This window comes from Zalophus californianus, chromosome 9, assembly GCF_009762305.2.
Source record: "Zalophus californianus isolate mZalCal1 chromosome 9, mZalCal1.pri.v2, whole genome shotgun sequence".
Classification (NCBI taxonomy): Eukaryota; Metazoa; Chordata; class Mammalia; order Carnivora; family Otariidae; genus Zalophus; species Zalophus californianus.
In genome coordinates, this window is record NC_045603.1 from 110580218 (window position 1) to 110597509 (window position 17292).

Here is a 17292-nt window from a genome sequence, read left to right on the forward strand (position 1 = left end):
ACTCTTTGTGTTAATGATTTTATTGAATCAATGTATCAACCTACATGAGAGAGTCTGTTGATTCCTATTTTATGGATGGAGAAACTGCAGCTCCAAGAGCTTAGGTTAGAATAAAAATCTGAATCAGAGTGGTTCACCATGTTCTTTTTTTTTTTTAAGATTTTATTTATTTATTTGACAGAGAGAGACACAGCGAGAGAGGGAACACAAGCAGGGGGAGTGGGAGAGGGAGAAGCAGGCTCCCCGCTGAGGAGGGAGCCCAATGTGATGCGGGGCTTCCATCCCAGGATCCTGGGATCATGACCTGAGCCAAAGGCAGACGCTTAACGACTGAGCCACCCAGGCGCCCCCACCATGTTCTTTTTTTAATAGAGAAACTTTGGGAAAGAAAAGTAGCTAAAAAATTTGGTTAATTTGGTGTTAAATACCAAATATATTGCTAAAGAGTAGCAATCTGCTTAATTCTGTGTTGGTTAGAATTCTGTTCAGTTTTACACTTAAATGTCTTATTTTGCACTGTGTTCAGCAGGATAAAAATCTTAACTGGTAATAAGGATAGTACTTTGCATTTATAAGGTCTTTATGCTTCTTTCAAAGTTCACATGTCAGACTTCCTAAGCAATTAAATGAAAAACTTGATTAGAAAAACTTTCATTTCCTTGTATTGCCTAGATTAGAATTTCCCAAAGTGTGCTTTTATAGAATTAAAGGTAATAATTAATAGTACATAGTAAGGGGTTGCATGGTTAGATAAATTTGAAAAATACTGTGATAAGCATTAGTAAATAGATTTCTTTTCTGCAGGACTTGTCCTGATCCTATGCCTTGCGAGCGCATACGTATTTTTAAAAGAAAGATATAATAGACAGTATTTTTCTAACTTACTGGTTTTATATGTAACTTTTTATGTGCCTCATCTGAGAATGTAACCTCTGGGATTAATGTTTTATGGATCATACTTTTGAAAAATGCTAGGGGCACCTGCGTGGTTCAGTCATTACCTGCCTGCCTTTGGCTCGGGTCATGATCCCAGGGTGCTGGGATCGAACCCACATAGGGCTCCCTGCCTAGCAGGGAGTCTGCTTCTCCCTCTCCCACTCCCCCTGCTTGTGTTCCCTCTCTCTCTGTCAAATAAATAAATAAGATCATAAAAAAAAAGAAAAATGCTAAACTGATATCTGGTAAGAAACACATTTTAGACCTTAAATGTTGATATTTAAGATACTGAAGACCTAGATTTTGCCATCAACTCAGAATGACAGTAAAATTGTCAACCTTCATTTGTGCAGACTTGGCACTATTGTTATTCAAAGAAAGGTAGGGGTGCCTGGGTGGCTCAGTCTGTTGAGCATCCTGCTCGTGGTTTCAGCTCAGGTCATGATCTCAGGGTCCTGGGATCCAGCCCTGAGTGGGGCTCCATGCTCAGCAGGGCGTCTGCTTCAGGGTTCTCTTTCTCTCCCTCGCCTTCTGCCCCTTCCACCGGCTTGTGTGCCCGTGCCTGTGCATGCACGCTCTCTCTGCCCCCTCAAATAAATAAATAAATATTTAAAAACTAAAAAATAGGGCAACCCTCTTGAGTCCCCTCCCTCCTCGGGAGCTTTGTACTCTTTGCTATCTCTCAATAAACCTTTCTTTGCTGCCCACCAAACAAATAAATAAATAAATAAACAGAAATAGTAAAAACAAAAAATAAGCAAAGAACAGCAGATATTTGTTCTGCACCTCAAGCCATGAAAATTCAAACCTGTTGTTTATTTTAAATGTTCTATTAAGGCAATATGTGTTCTTTATAATAAAGAAAAGTCAGTACACTCTATAAACCTCCCTGAGGAGGGTGTGCTTAAGTGAATTATGGTGTGTGTGTGTGTGTGTGTATATATATATATATATATATATATATATATATATATATGATAAGTATCTGTCAAAAAATAATCTTATAAAAATATTTCATGAGGTGAGATTATTCTCAGATTATATTTAGAAGTGAGGACCACAAAACAATATTCAGTATTATTCCAATATTACAAAACAAGCAAATGAAAAATAAAAGAAAACCCAGGAAAGACTGGAAGAAACAAAAACATCAAAAGGTTAACCTGATTATAAAGAAATCAGTTAAACCCAAAATATAATATCCAAGTACGTGTTCCACCACAGTGCACCTGGGTTGTTTTTTGGCTGATGAGTCTAGTGTTTGGGAAACTTAATTCAGAAGAAATCTGAAGATCTGGATATGACGTATATCCTAATCACTAACTCTCTGAAATAAATTGGGTTGGTTTTTTGTTTACTAGTTCCTGCAACTTTAAAGATGGTAGATATGTTTTACTTCCTCCTGTAACCAGGATTTTGTTGTGAAATAATGGAATGCATTTTCTTTTACTACGTCTAATGTGGGAGACACTAATGATGTTAGCTACTCTGTCGCCGGCTATGTCCTGAAGCTAAGCTGATTTTTGGCCTCAAGGTGTTCTCACTTGGGTGGGCAAGTAACCATGAAAGTATCACAGAAAAGTCCTGGGAAATCACTTCAAAATTTTACTTGGCTTTGGCTTGCTTGGTAAATGATTAATGAACATGCATCAGGCACCACTCAGCCAGTGCCTCTTCCAGTTTGTCCCAACTCACCACAGTATATTTCCCTCCCACAGCGTCCTCTAGAAGTCATGCTTGCTATGATCTCCAGTGACAACCTCCGTCTTTTTGGTCCTCCTCGAAATAGCGACCTCACCTGGCTTCTCTTCATGCTTCCCCCAGCCCCTTGTCCTTCCTCCTCTGTTCCTTCCCCACCTCTTCACCCTCTGCTGACTCCTAGATGTTCTCCGTGCCCTCCTCTTCTCACTCCATGAATCATTCTTCACACCTATAATCTCACTCCTTGGGGTTGAAATTATTCACTTTTCCTTCCCTATTCGGGAAGAGAGGAGAAACTGGATTTAGAGTGCTTTTCTAAGTAATTGGCACAACGGTTACTCCCAGTATCGTAAAGAATAGAGTGAAAGTAAAACTTTAAATTTCAACAATACTAACTTATTAGGTAATAGAGAAGATAGTTCTGTGCTTCAAGTTTCAAAAGGAAAATGATTTCCTTCCTTGGATCACAGAAGCAATAGTAACTTACAAAAGTCTGTCTTGAAAGCCCTCTTCCCTGTCAGGCTTTTTTTGTCTACCGCACACTAATAAATTTGATTTAAACCTTCCAACATAAATTTCTATTTTGTTAACAGTTTTTCTCTTATTTCTCCAGGTTTCATTTCTTCACCCCATGTACCACTTATACCATACTGATTTGTATGTGTTGCTTGGTAAAACTAGTGCTCAAAGTATAGTACATTCTATGTGCTGAGACGGTAAGACACCTAAAGGTTACTGCCTGCCCTTTCCCTCCCTCTCCCTTCCTTTTCTTCCTTCTCCCTTCGGCCCTCTCCTCTGGTGTCTCCCAACTCTCTCATTCTTATGCCTTTGCCCCTTACAACCTTGGACTAACACCTGGGCTATACACAGTAGTCTGTCAGTAAGTGCCAGTCATTAGATTAAATGAGTTAATAGTAATTTAACAAAATTCAGTTTAGATAAATACTACCAAATATTTTTTAGTATTTCTGGTTTAGTTCTTCAATTTTCCTTGTTTGCTAAGATGGACTTTTATTCTTCTGGCAAATTAATTGTTAGAATGTATGACATTCCTCTAAAGTACTAAATTGTTACTGTTCAAGTTTCAAGTGATTTCCTGCTTATGACTCCCACCTAGGCATCCAGCTGCATCAGGTAGTCTAGTAGGATCCTCTTAAAATAATGCCATACAGATCTCATCAACTGCCTACCAGGATTGGGAGGAGGGGGAGATCAGATGATGTACGGGACCTGGGAATTAAGGAATCCAAGTGCTAAAAATGGATAGACTTACCTAATCACCTTTTTTTTTTCCGGGGGTATGGTCTAAATTTTGGCAAAATCCTTGCTGTGTTCAAAGTAGATTTTCTATAAATTTAGGATTTTATATTACACAATAAGATGTATTATATTTCATTATCTTTTTAATTTTTAAATCTCAATACTGCTGGCACCATTTTGTGAATTTTTAAAAATATTCTAATTCATTCTCAAACAGGCCCAATTTGTGTATTTTTTTTCTTTTTCTTTTTTCTTTTTTCTCCATTAAATTTTGTATTGGAGACGTAGGTAAACTGAAATAACTGAGTCCATCCTGCTACAGTTTGCTAAGAATAATAATTTGCCCTTTATTCTTTTAAGGTAGAGATAGATTATTTCTGGATATATTCTGAATATTTTATATCAAACCTAGAATTCCATGTATAAATCAACTCTGTAAAGAAAATTAGTTCAGATATTGTTTCTTTGATACCCTATTAAATATATTACAATATAATTGCAATATTTAATTTCCAGTATTTCCTGGCGGGGGGAACACATCATGAAAGTATTTCCAGTTTTTATTTCCCTAAATGTTATGTTGGAAGAATTCTTTGATGTCATTTCTTTATATAGCTTATCATGAAAATAAAAAGCAGAAGGTTGAGAAAAATAACTTGAAGTAAAAATGTATTGTCAGTATTTAGTGCTTTTGCACAATGCTTTCAATAATAGCACTGTATCACTGTCTCATGTTGAGATCATTATCCATTCACACATTTTAAAGAAATTAGCTTCATATTTTCCCAATTAAATGTAAAGGCAATATATCACTTTATTATTGGCTCTGTGAGGCTATAGGGATCATGTCTTATTTGTCATTGTTCTCCAGCACAAACTGCTTTACCTCGTTCTTAGTAAACATCCAGTCAATATTTGTTGAATGTTTGAAGGAATGACGAATCTAGACTCCTGCTAACAAAACTGGCATCATGATTTTTTAAATCTTATTGTTCCATCGAAGAGAGTTTATCTTCTTTGGATCACTATCCATTCTTGCCCCCCTTCCTTCCTGCCTCAGAGGAAGACAGTTCTAAAGTTAATCCATTTATATGATTCTTTGCTTTCAGTGTACAAACATGCCCACATCTCTCCCACCTTCAAAAACAACAAAATCTGTTGTCCCTTTGTCTCTACCTCTCCTCCCTTCATTGCCAAGCCTCCTGAAAGGTTAGCCCATATTCAACATCTCTCTTTCCTCCCTTCTACTTCACTCCTCATTTCACTTTATAATCTGGTCATGGGTGCTTGACTCTGGAATCTGATACTAGGGATTTCAATCTCAGCATTGCCTCTCACCAACTTTGTGACCACAAGCAGGTCTTGCAACCTCTCTAACAGAACAGATCTCGTAGGACTCTCATGAAAATTAAATGAGATAATGCATTTAAAATGTACTTCTGCATTGCCTGGCACATAGTAAATGGTGGTTATTATTCTTACTGATTGCGAGTGTAATAGGAGTTCAGAGAGGAGAAAGAATGGTGTAGGCTTAAGAAGAATTACTTTGAATTCACCTAACCTCTCACTCTTCAGACTAGGAAATTAGAACCCAGAGAAATTAAGTAGTCAAGATTTCATGGAGGACATATTTGAATTGGATTTTGAAGGGTAATAACAATAGTTTACAACTACTGAAGGTTTACTGTGGGTCAGAGACCATTCTAAATATTTACATGGATCATTTTATTGAATCTTCAAAACATTCCTGTGAGGTAACATTTCGGTCAGCCTAGAAATATGCAGTCAGTCTGAAGCTGGACAGGGAGAATAGAGAGAAAGGAATGAATGAAAATCTGGAGGCAGGAAAGACATGATGATTTCTAAAGATGGTGATGAGACTTAGCAGCCAGAGTGAAGAGCTTGTCTTAGGCAATAATGGGAAATTATGTTGAACAGAGTTAGAGTTATCAAGGCACCCTAACAACGATACCAAAAAAAAAAAAAAAAAAAAAAGGCTTTATCTAATGGGCAAAATAAAGAGCAGATATAAATAAGTGACTTGGGCAGGGGAGGATACACATGGAATGAGGATTTAGGCACACTGATTTGGTGGCATGCACTATGAAGCCCTAAAGGGCAGTTTGTACTGTGTTCTTCATATTCCCAGGAACCAAAGCTTCTTCCAGCCACTGTTGATTACCACTAACCACTATGAGAGTACTGCAGTTTCCTGTAAAGGAGGTGGTTAATAGCAGTTTATGGAAGAAATGCATGAATAAAGGATGAATTGGATTGGGGGTCGTTTCTAGGCGGGAAGTGACGAGAGCTGGGACTATGGTTGAGACAGTGGGAATGGAAATAAGGAAACAAATCTTGGGTACAATTTCCAAGAATAAATAATAAGACTTGGGCACATATTGGACATGAACTAAAATTCAGAACCATATTTCAGGTTTCTTATATATAGCAAAAAGCAGTGCCAGAGCAGTTGCATTTCACACATTTTTGGTGTTTTCAGCAGAAGTTCTGTATTTGGTATAAATTGAAATGAAGCACATTTCATCATGATGATATTGTAAGTAATTATTATCACCATAAAAATTTTATCTCTACTTTCTACCCCTACTCCCTCAACCCATCTTCTTACCCACTTTACCATATACCTGGTTTATTGTCAGAGTCTCCTACTGAACTCTGGCCAAATAAACTTTCTCATCTTCACACACCAGCCAGTTGCCTCCTCTCACTGTTTTGTTCAAACAGTTGCTTTCTCCCATGAATACCCTTTCTTCTACCAGTACATTGCCGTTGCCAACTGGAATATTAGTCATCCTTCACAACCAAATCACACGCTAGCTTCTCCATGCTGTCTGATCAGCCCAGCTGGAACTGACTTTTCCTTCTGAACTCCCATAGCACTGTACTTCACTATACTGCCTTGTACTGGTCATTTGGTTAACTGGGTATCCCTTGATCAGAATCTCACTTGTATTCCCTACATTGAAACCTGAACCTTTATTGCTGCACTCCTGCCCCTTAGGAGGGAGGGAAGTGAATTGAGTTATGAGGCTTGGGACTCCAGCCTTGGGTCCTTAGGAAACCAGTAGGACTGGGAGTCAGAAATCCAGGGCATTGAGCTGGATGGAGAATTGATGCAAAAAGAAAATGTCTCTCAGCAGGCATATTATCTGCAAAAAGGCAAGCTTAATTTGTAAGCATATCTCCGGACCTGCCATGGAGGATGATTCTAGAATCTCTAGACAACAAGGAACTGATTTGTACAGTGCCCATTAGGGATACAGAAAATGTTATCCATAAGCTGTTATTTTAATGCAGTTTAAAAATATATATTATTTGTTTCCTTGGTGGTTCACTCATAACTGAAGACCCTGTTTTGTTCTAGAAAGTCTTATTAGTCCACAGAATCTGTAAAGACTTTGCTCTATGAAGTCTTTTGTAAAATCAACAGGATTCTACTTGTAGGATTTTCAGAAATCTAATATTGCGGGCTGGAGAGGACTACTATACTAATATTGAGCCAGAACTCTTAAACCTGCCTAAATAGGTATCTGTTCCACAGTATGGTTGGTAATTCTTGAGGCTCCCAGAATACGACAGGGGCTCTCGTGGCTGCCTTCGCACATGCTGCTTCCCTTGCCTAATCTACTTTTCTTCTCTTCATTTTTTGGCAAGGTTAACTCATACTTATCCTACACAATTTTGACTCAGATATCATCTCCTCCAAAAAACCTTCCCTGAATGCTCTCATTAGAGCTGCTGCCTGTTCCCACAATAGCATGCGCTTTCATCATAACACTTACTCCAGGTGTGGCAGTTGTCATCTACAGGTCCTTCTCCATGAGCTCTGTGGGTGACAATCAGCAGCATACTTAGAAGGCCATGAGGACTCGGTAAATGTTTGCTCATTGAATAAATGCAGTTTTAGTATAGGAAATGTAGATGCACGTCCCTCCGCCTCACAGAGGGAAGTTGCCAGTATGAGTTTGAGGGTAATTTTTGAGAACTGCAATCTATGCACTCCTTGTCTTCTCCCCACCTGGCAGTGTAGCAAAACCAACCTGGAAGATAGCAGTTTGCCTATGTGCCTTAAGCAAGTAACAGTTCCTGTCCAACCCGGTATTTAAGAATAGTGACTATTTTTACTATGTAGCCCCCAGCGAGAAAAGCAGACTTATAAAACATTTTTGTATCTCAGTGAATGTTTATGTTTGAAATTTTGCTGGCAAACCTACTAAACCCACCCCAACAGCCTTTCTGGATTTTTAAAATATTCCACTGGAAAGAGCTTTCTAGATACCAATTTTCATGTGTAATATAAACCAAATAATCAATCACATCCGTCTAAATCTCTACAATAATACAGCTTTCCCTCTTTTTTTTCTTTTTTGATTTGGCAGAAGCACTACGGCCTTTATATTTTTCAATTTTAGAAAGTTTTTCAGAAAACAAATAAGTGTGAACCCATGGCTATGTTGAAGCATTTTCTTTCAGTAAAACAAAATCATGAGCTACATATAACGAATTGGCTCTAAAATTTTGAAGTAGGTCTTGCTTTAATTTTTTTCCCTTAAGGTTACAGTGTCCGATGATAACTCCTTTTGCTTCAATTACAATAAAAGTGAATATGGGTAGGTAAAATGCAAGAATTAAAACACACACACACACACACACCTACTTAGGAACAGAGTAGGATGTTTACCGTTTATATTAAACCCAGTGGATGGAACTGACCAATGATTTGCGGCCGAGCCTGTCAAATATTATAATTCAGAGTTTCTTTAGACGTAAAAATAATCGCTGGTAAAAGTTCACCCAAAGTAGCATTTTGCCCCTAATTTCGTTTGTATTTTTCTTTTAAAGACCTAAAAAGCAGCGATAACTAAGACATACGTTCACCCACTGAATTTGCCACCAGTGCGCTGCGCCTCTGGAGCGCCCCTCCTAACCCCCACCCAGGGCGGCTTTGGCCCCCCGGCGTCTCCCCCGCCCCTCGCGCCGGCAGCTGGCTGGGGTGACAGGTGCCGAGCCCGCCTACCCCGGGGCAATAGCACCACCCCGCAATTCTCCCGCCGTTGCCTTTCGCAAAGCCGGCGTGCGGGTGGAGATAGTTTGCCTGCACCTTCGCCTGTCAGAAAACGGCGCTGGGAGGGAGCGAGCGTGAGAAAGTGAGCGCGTGCCCGAGAGGGAGAGGAGGACCGAGGAGCCGGCTCCCGGCGTCCGAGCGCCTAGTCTGCCCGGTCCCGCCCGTCCGCCTCCGGGCCCGCAGAGGGTGGGGGCCGCGAGCAGCGAGGCCGGCGGGCGCCGGGGGTTGGCGGGACGCGCGCTCCGTGCCGGCGCCCGGCCTCGAGCCCGCGCTCCCCCCCCCCCCCCGCGTGCCCGCGCCGCTGCGCGATGCAGTGTGGGGAATGGCTGGGGTTGGCTGAAGAGCGCACAGTTGAGTTTTAATGTCCGCCATGTTGGCCATGGCGTATTGAAGAGAGCGAGCGAGAGAGGAGCGGAGCGGCACAGCCTCCCACCCTCCCGGCTGGTGTTAGTGCCCGGACGGCGGGCTCTGCGCTCCGCCCCTCAAGTCCCCGGCAGCGGTAGGCGAGTGGGGACCGAACCCCCGGTTCTCCATGATCCCGCTGGCCGGGGCCGTTTCCCCAGAGCGGAGAGGTATCTGCTGCGCCTGAGATGAGTAAACTGTCGTTTCGGGCGCGGGCGCTAGACGCCTCGAAGCCGCTGCCGGTTTTCCGCTGTGAGGATCTGCCCGACCTGCACGAATACGCCTCGATAAACCGGGCCGTGCCGCAGATGCCCACCGGAATGGAGAAGGAAGAGGAGTCGGTACGTGTTAACTCCCCTGTCCGACCCAGCGCCAGGCCCCGCTCCCTCTGCTGCCTGCGGCGGCGGCGGAGCAGCATACCCACACAAAATGGCCGCCATCTTCTCTTCGCCGCCGACTCTCAGTCGCCGGCCGGGCCTTTACCCCGCCTCCCCCGGCCTCGACCCCCGGCCGCCGCGGCCCGGCGGGGCCTCCTCTAAGGCCACCCGCCGACCCCGGCCACTTGTACCCGGGTCCCGCGGAGTTCGGGAGCCCGAAAGGCACAAAGGGGTCACGTGACGAAGCTGCCGGCAGCCATTTTGTGGTCTTAGTTCTTGGGTTGGGCCTTGTGCATCCGGAGAGGGGAACGGGCTGGGTGGCGGTGGGGGTGCGGCGAGCCGGGAGCCGCGGAGGACCCGCCTGCAGCCCTCTCCGCAGGCCGCTGGGTGGCGTTCTAGGGCCACCTCGGTCTTCGCGCGCTGCCGGCGCGGGGGAGCGCAGGTTCCGTGCACTGTGGGGGAATTTCACTTCCCGGTGGCCTGGAGAGGTGGCTGGGCTCAGTGGGGCCTGTAATGTTGACAGCCGTCTGTGAGGTTTATGATCCCTTCACCCCCTGCAATAGAATGTCGAGGGTACGGCGTATTTGCCCGGATGACTGACTTTCATAGAAGATAAGACTTAATTTCTGTATCCTCTTTCTGGGACTTCTGCATTCATTCCTCCCCAGTTCTGATTAATCGGAGGATAATAAACTATCCCAGACTTTTTCTTTGATCTTTGAGACTATGTTGCAGACTTATTTGGAGTACGTAGCTCTTCTAAAGCCTGTAACTCTAGTATTGTCTTTTTTTTTTTTTTTTAATAAAGTGTAAGTTCGCCTTCTTTCTGGTTTTCTCAACATAGGGGAAGAAAAGACCCAATTTAAGAAGATGTTATAGATCTAGATTTCGAAAGAGGGTCCTTCCTTATCGATAACAGAACTAAAGTTAAGTGAGTTCATTTACAGAAATCTTAACATTGAGATGTCTAAATCGGGTGGGTTTCAGTATTTAACTGTTTACATCTAATAGACGTTTTATCATAGCTGTGGCTTTACCTTGTTGTAGAAATTGGGTTCAGACACAAGGATAATAGAATCTTCCTCTCATTTCCCCCAGATCCTTGACAGTATAACTTGATGACTTCTAATCCTAAGGAATTGCATACCTTGGTTTTCAGGTACAGCCATTTAAACAGGGTGCAGTGTATTGACAGTTCAAGGAAATCAAGGAGTCGCTGGATTTGTGTGCTACAATTTTGTTGTGGAAAATTGTACTGTAATACTTCTATTTGGTACTGTAAGAATTTTAAATGTAGAAATTATGTTTTGTAATGTTGATTTTGAAAATAAAGCTGTTTAAACTGTTTGGGTTATTTAACCTTTTCAAGTAAAATAGTTGTGACAGTTGAATGTTACTTTTGAGAGTAGTGTTTTAAATCTAACTTTACAGATAAGCTAAGTGATAAGTGTATGTAGTAGAGATTGTCTAGTGTAGTACTGACTTTTCAGCACTTAATCTATGAGACAGAACCTCTTAACTTATTTTACATGTATCAACTTTAGAGTAGACTGGTGCCATTTGTTTATTTTTTAATAAGTGATTTGTTTTTAAAAATTAAAGTACTTGTGACTGCAGAATCTTGTCTTTTGGTTTTATTTTTGTTTCTGTTTATAAGTTTTACAGATAATACTTTCAAGTTGGGGTGCTGGTGTTACACTGCCTTGGAATTTAATTTATAGTTCTTGTTTTGCAGCCAAGGAAGGTGGGGAGAGCTTTGATAAAAGCAAGGTAGCACTACAGTACACTTTAGACATTTAGTTGAGTCTTGCTTCTGTGAATACTTTGAATAGTCCAAGAGCTACAACCTGAAATCAGAGCTGAGCTCCACTGAAGTATCAATACTTGTTAAATTTTACAGATAGTTTTTGTTCACAGAAATAATTTTGACATTTTATAGTGCAGTGGATATCATTAGTAACATGTGGAATCTCTTATTTCTGAGGGACATGAGGGATTTTTTTCTTTCAACTTCCTTTTCCATCATCTGTTTAGAATTTATTTCACTTTACATACAACTGAAACTATGATCATTGAAGCATAGACCTAAGGAACAGATACTGAATTTAATAGAAGAATGTAAACAGTACCAGGTAAATTGCTGCTGTACAGTCCTGTGGTTCCCGCTCTCAGTAGTAGTTGGCCATATAAATCACAGTGTTGAAAGTAGCATGTTACACGATACTGAAAATGTAGACTAAGCATAAAGGTAGTTGAATTCTGAGCTAACCTTAGAAAAACAAAACTTTTTGATAATTTGCTGAAGCATGATATACTTCTTAAAAAGATAAATGGTTAAAACAAACTTTTGCCTTTGACTGACATTATTTATGGTGTCTCTTAGGTCAGAGTGCCCTAGAACCTTAACTGAGCGTCTAGTTTAGGAAAAGTATAACGGTATGTTGATCATGAAAAATGGGGCAGACTTAAATGAGGACAGTTTTGTATACACCACCTGATTAAGAAAGCATTTCATGATCAAGATGTATCTGCAGAGTTGTCATGTAAACTATCTGGTAATTGTTACCATATTTTGTTTCTGTGGTGAATAACAAATTTTAGGTCTTAATACTGAGAAAGTAAAACTTATTAATGTACTCCCATTTAACCAATTTTAATAATGTAAGCTGAACACATTGACTTAATTAGGCATGCCTCTTAATTTTTAAGAAACAACTTTAAACAGAAATCCTCAGTTCCCCGCCCAAAAATGACTTAACTCAATTTTAAAATTTATTTTTTTTATTACTGTTGGATTGGAAAATAACTCCAGATTGTAATAAATTGAAGGACTTGACTGAGTTTTAGACATTAAGTAGGCTTTGTGCCCAGGATGGAGCCTGACGTGGGGCTCAAACTCCCGACCCTGAGATCAAGACCTGAGCTGATGTCAAGAGTCACCCAGGCACCCCCAGAAGTAATTTTCAAATAGGAAATCAATAGACTGTCAGCTCTAAAGTGAGATAAATGAGTCCCTTTGGGGGTTAAAAAAGACAAAAGTTTAAGCAAGTTGAAAGGGCAGATGTTGCACCATTGTAATACTTGAACATTTTTATTAAGATTATCGTAAATTTGAGATCTTAACTTTGAAGTTAGGAATGTTCAAATACTAAGTTCAGTGCCACAGCTTCACCTTTAATTGAAAATGTAGCTTTTACAAGATGTCAGTACTATTGATACGTTTTTATTAAAATTGATTTGGTCAAAATTGGAGCTTTAAATTAAAATTTTCCCTTACGGATACTTACCCTTTAGGAAAGACATTCTGAAAACGTTGGTTTTAAAGTGATATTAAAGCTTCGACAAATTGGAGCTACCTGGTTCCAATAGTATAACATTTTCATTGGGATGTCTAGGGCATTGTGGCTCCATTAGAAGTGGAGAGTTAACCTTTCTACTCCTATTACCTAGTCTCGTTTGGGTAAGATATGTGATATAATTGACATATTAACGATATCACACTGATACTACCTTATACAGCCACCTTTGAGACTGTTAGAAGTATGGTCTAGCCATTACAATCCAACACCTTGTTTTAGTAGGGTTCTAACCAGACAAAATGGTCTCTTACACCTCCCTTTCGCTCCTCTTAAAACTACCACCTTTCATTTTGGTCCTGTATACAATGTTATTAAACCCAAGTTAAGGACCGTTTATAAAGTGGGCAGGTTTTTTTGTTTTTAGTTAAGGGGAAATTGGAAATATGTACATATCTCTGACGTGAGGAAAAATAAGCACTACATTTACAAAAGTTAAAGTCTAGTTTTCCTATTTTATAAAAAGTTAAATCACTTTAAATGATCAACTTAAAGTTTGATTTCTCATTTTTTTTTTGAAAGAGACAAGAATCTTTTTCTCTCTTTAAAATTTTACAAACTAAGCTTTTTTAGTCCTTGGGAGCTGTAAAATTAATCTAGAGTTCTCCCTCTGCCTTGGAAGTGAAGAAAAATATGTGAAATCTCAATTACTGTAGGAGCAAAGTTTAATTTTTTCAAATAATTTGAATTAGAAACAGTTATTTTGCATTAAGTAGCAAATAGTCTATTTAAAATCAAAGATAATTGAAAAGCAGTAGTAAAATTTAATTTCTACCCTCCCAAGATTTTTTAATTTTTACTTTTTTTTTAAGTGAGCTATACACCCAACATGGGGCTTGAAATTAGACCCCAAGATCAAGAGTCACATACTCTACCGACTGAGCCAGCCCAGTGCCACTCCCTACCAAGATATTTTTAGGTAGAAGTTTCTAAGCTGCAGTTCTAAGGATTATGTGGAAATGATCCTGAAAGTAATGAATTCCCATAGTATACATATAAAATTTTGTGATGGTATATTTTTCTAGGAGAAAAGTTCGTATTTGTCAACAGTTTCTCAAAGTATTGGTAATGAGGTGGAGCATAAAGCTCAAGGTTAAGTGTTACTTCTAGAAATTTCAAATGAAGTTATTTTGGTTTATCAGTATGACAATTATATAGACTTATTAATAGAAAGATAATTGAGAAAAGCTAATAGGCAACTCAGGAAGAGACTGAGTACTCTTAAATGCAAAAGGAACCTCTTGAAAACTATAATTTCTAGGTGCCTAAAGAGCTCTTCTTTCAGTGTACTATTTGATATTTAAAATTTTGGATTAGTACCATTTGTACTTAGACTTCATTTGCTTATAAAACAATAGTAATGACAGCTGACAGGCTTACATATCTAATCATGTTTTGTGAATGCTTTGTGATCTGTAATGGAGTTTGTGCTAAACTACCATTTCTTTTTCTTAACAGTACTTAATTAAAAATATCATCTAAATGTAGGATAGCTTAAATTTTGTAAACAAGGAATAATAACCTGTGTTTACACATTCATGAATTTGTGGTTAGATTGAATGTTAAACCAACACCCCTAAAAACTAGGTTTTAGTTTTATATTTTGCATTCTACATCATGGTATGTGGTGGTAGTAAAGTTAAACAGATGAAAGATATATGTGTCTATGTACATACATAGCTAATGACAGGAGTTCTGTTTGTATATATAAAAATGTGGAGTCTGACTATATGATTCAGTTTTCCTGAAAAGTTAGGGGTATTTGTTAACAGCACTTGGTCAAAACAGTAAGTTTAAAACAGAAGATAGCTTTTTAAAAGGAGCAATAATACCATGGAATGATGGTATAGTTTGTAATTCTGCTTCTTAAGATAACAAGGAAATGAGAATTTTATATTGTAATTTGGGAATAAAATGAGTTGTGAGTTTTTAAGTGCAAAAGTGGTATGAAAATAGGAAATACTTCTAAAGACAGGGACTAGAGTATGTCTTTTACTTTTTAAAGTAAACTTTTGAATCCTTAAGGGGTGATTTACATTAGTATTTTATAATGCCTTTTCCGTAAGATTATATCAATTTATTGGGAAATCAATAAGAAAAATGATTCAAATGTTTTACATAAATTGCTAAAACTACTTTCAGTCAGTTACCTGAAGGTAACTGTGTTGTCTTTAGCACATTTATAAATTGTGGCAAGTCTTTCTTGATCAAGTTTATGTAACTTAAAGCCTGTGATTATAGGTAGTGATTTTGAGCTATTATAGTATTTTTTTAAGTTTGTTTGTTTTTTAAAGATTTTATTTATTTATTTGACAGAAAGAGACACAGCGAGAGAGGCAACACAAGCAGGGGGAGTGGGAGAGGGAGAATCAGGCTTCCGGCGGAGCAGGGATGCAGGGCTCGATCCCAGGACCCTGGGATCATGACCTGAGCCGAAGGCAGACGCTTAATGATTGAGCCACCCAGGTGCCCCTCTATTATAGTATTTTAAACATAACGGAGACCCAACTTTATTCCTTTAAATATATGTGAAGTGAATTTCATCCACCAGCCTCTCAGTAGTAGGTGGATGAAAACAAAAACATGTTGTAATTAAATCTACTATGACCCATTATTTGAGTTGTAGCTATGATGAATGGGGGTATAATCAGTTCTTCAAAAGATAAAACTCTTCCTCAATTATTTGTTGTTAGGAAGTTATCTTTGAAAAGTTTGGTTCTGCTTCAGTTATGCACGGTGGCATAGTTGGCTGCATTTTGCAACATATTAAAGCACATCATTTTGTTTGAATTTATTTCAGTATAGCAAGTTCTGGCTGAAGAAATAGAACATGGCCTTAGAGTGAATCCAGGGGCAAAGATAACGTGAGGTTTAAAACAGCCCATGGATGGGCAGACGGCCTCTCTGCTGTCCTGCCTGCTGCTTCCTTGTAGTGTATTCAGTAAACTTCTAGCTCCTTTGAAAATAAGTAAAGCGTCCCATGGATGATTTAATACAGTTTCAAATCTTTTTATATATTGGGATGAATTATTTTCATAATCGTGGAATCACAAGTAGCAGTTGTATATTCTCTGAGAAAATGTAGTTTGGCTTTTATGGCCTTTGACAAATCACTTGACCTTACTGAGTGAACTTCATTCAGTGTCTTCTGTGTCTGCGGTCTTCTGACTTACTCTGACGAGGTAGCTCCAAGGAGTGAATAAGGTAGGGTAGATAAAAATGCTGTATAGATGACTTTTGTTATAACGAAATACTAATTGAATGTCTAGAATGGCCTTTTTCTTGATTCTGAAAAACTACATTTACACAATCCCTTGTGTTTGGGGATTATCTGATATGAACGTGTTAGATGTGTTCTTTTTCTTTTAGAGTTGTATATAGTTGCAAAAAGGGTGTCTTTAAGTTTAGGTAATAATTGGGAAAATCAACCTTAGACTCAAGGCTTCATCCAGGTTCCAAGAGTTGAGTGTGTGCATACATGGACACACTCACCCAGATTTTCTTAACTGCAAAATGAAGCAAGGCTACGAAAATTTCCTGTTGTAATGAGTATGTTACCAATAAATTTAAGTCTGTTTCCAGATGAGCTTTATGTGGTTATAGAATAGTCATTCAATCTTGATTTAGTTAATGATTTCATTTGCATATTATATAAGCATAATTTACACAGAAATAAAGGTAGTCTGGGTGCATGGATAATTGGTTTCATTTTAGTCTAGGAAGGCTCACAGGTTCTAAAGGATTTAAAGAATATAAATGGGTGCTGTAGTCACAATGCTTTTATTGTTATGAGAATTTGAAATTGGAGCTAGAATCTTGTAGTGATGGTTGCAAATATGTGTTTTACTTGTAATGTAATGGAGGGTGAAGGGAAACAAAATATAAATATGGCTGTTTGGAAGTCTAAAGCAAGAATTTGATCATTATTCTAATAAGTGGAGATATTTGAGGTAAGGTATGTCTGTTGTACAAAGACTGAGAAAATGGAGATAAATCCATTTTGATTCACTTTTGTAGCAAATATTTGTGCATTTGCTTTGAGACAAGGACTATTAGAGGCCCTATGGATACAACACTAAACAAACAGAGTTCCTTTTTTCATGGATCTTATGTTCTAGAATATGGTAGGCTCTATTGGGGCAGGAATTTTTGTCTAACTTTATTTAACTGATGT

The 17292-nt window shown here is 39.1% G+C and overlaps 2 protein-coding genes across 4 annotated transcripts in view; one reads left to right on the forward strand and one right to left on the reverse strand.

The window, feature by feature from the left end:
- Positions 1-17292, forward strand: part of EPC1 (enhancer of polycomb homolog 1) — a 94178-nt gene that overhangs the window by 15737 nt on the left and 61149 nt on the right. Inside the window, exon 1 of one of the 3 annotated variants that reach the window (XM_027592826.2) lies at positions 9299-9726. The exons of 1 other annotated variant lie outside the window; for it this stretch is intronic. In XM_027592826.2, coding sequence (XP_027448627.1) covers positions 9574-9726 — 153 coding nt within the window. In that variant the 5' untranslated portion in view covers positions 9299-9573. Of the gene's footprint in view, positions 1-9298; positions 9727-17292 lie in introns of those variants that run through there. One more of the 3 variants, XM_027592827.2, reaches the window with a different exon arrangement.
- LOC113921730 (protein FAM117A-like) lies at positions 9000-9391 on the reverse strand. Its single transcript, XM_027592831.2, has one exon. The coding sequence runs from the start codon at positions 9362-9364 to the stop codon at positions 9029-9031; it is 336 nt and encodes a 111-aa protein (XP_027448632.2). The 5' UTR covers positions 9365-9391; the 3' UTR covers positions 9000-9028.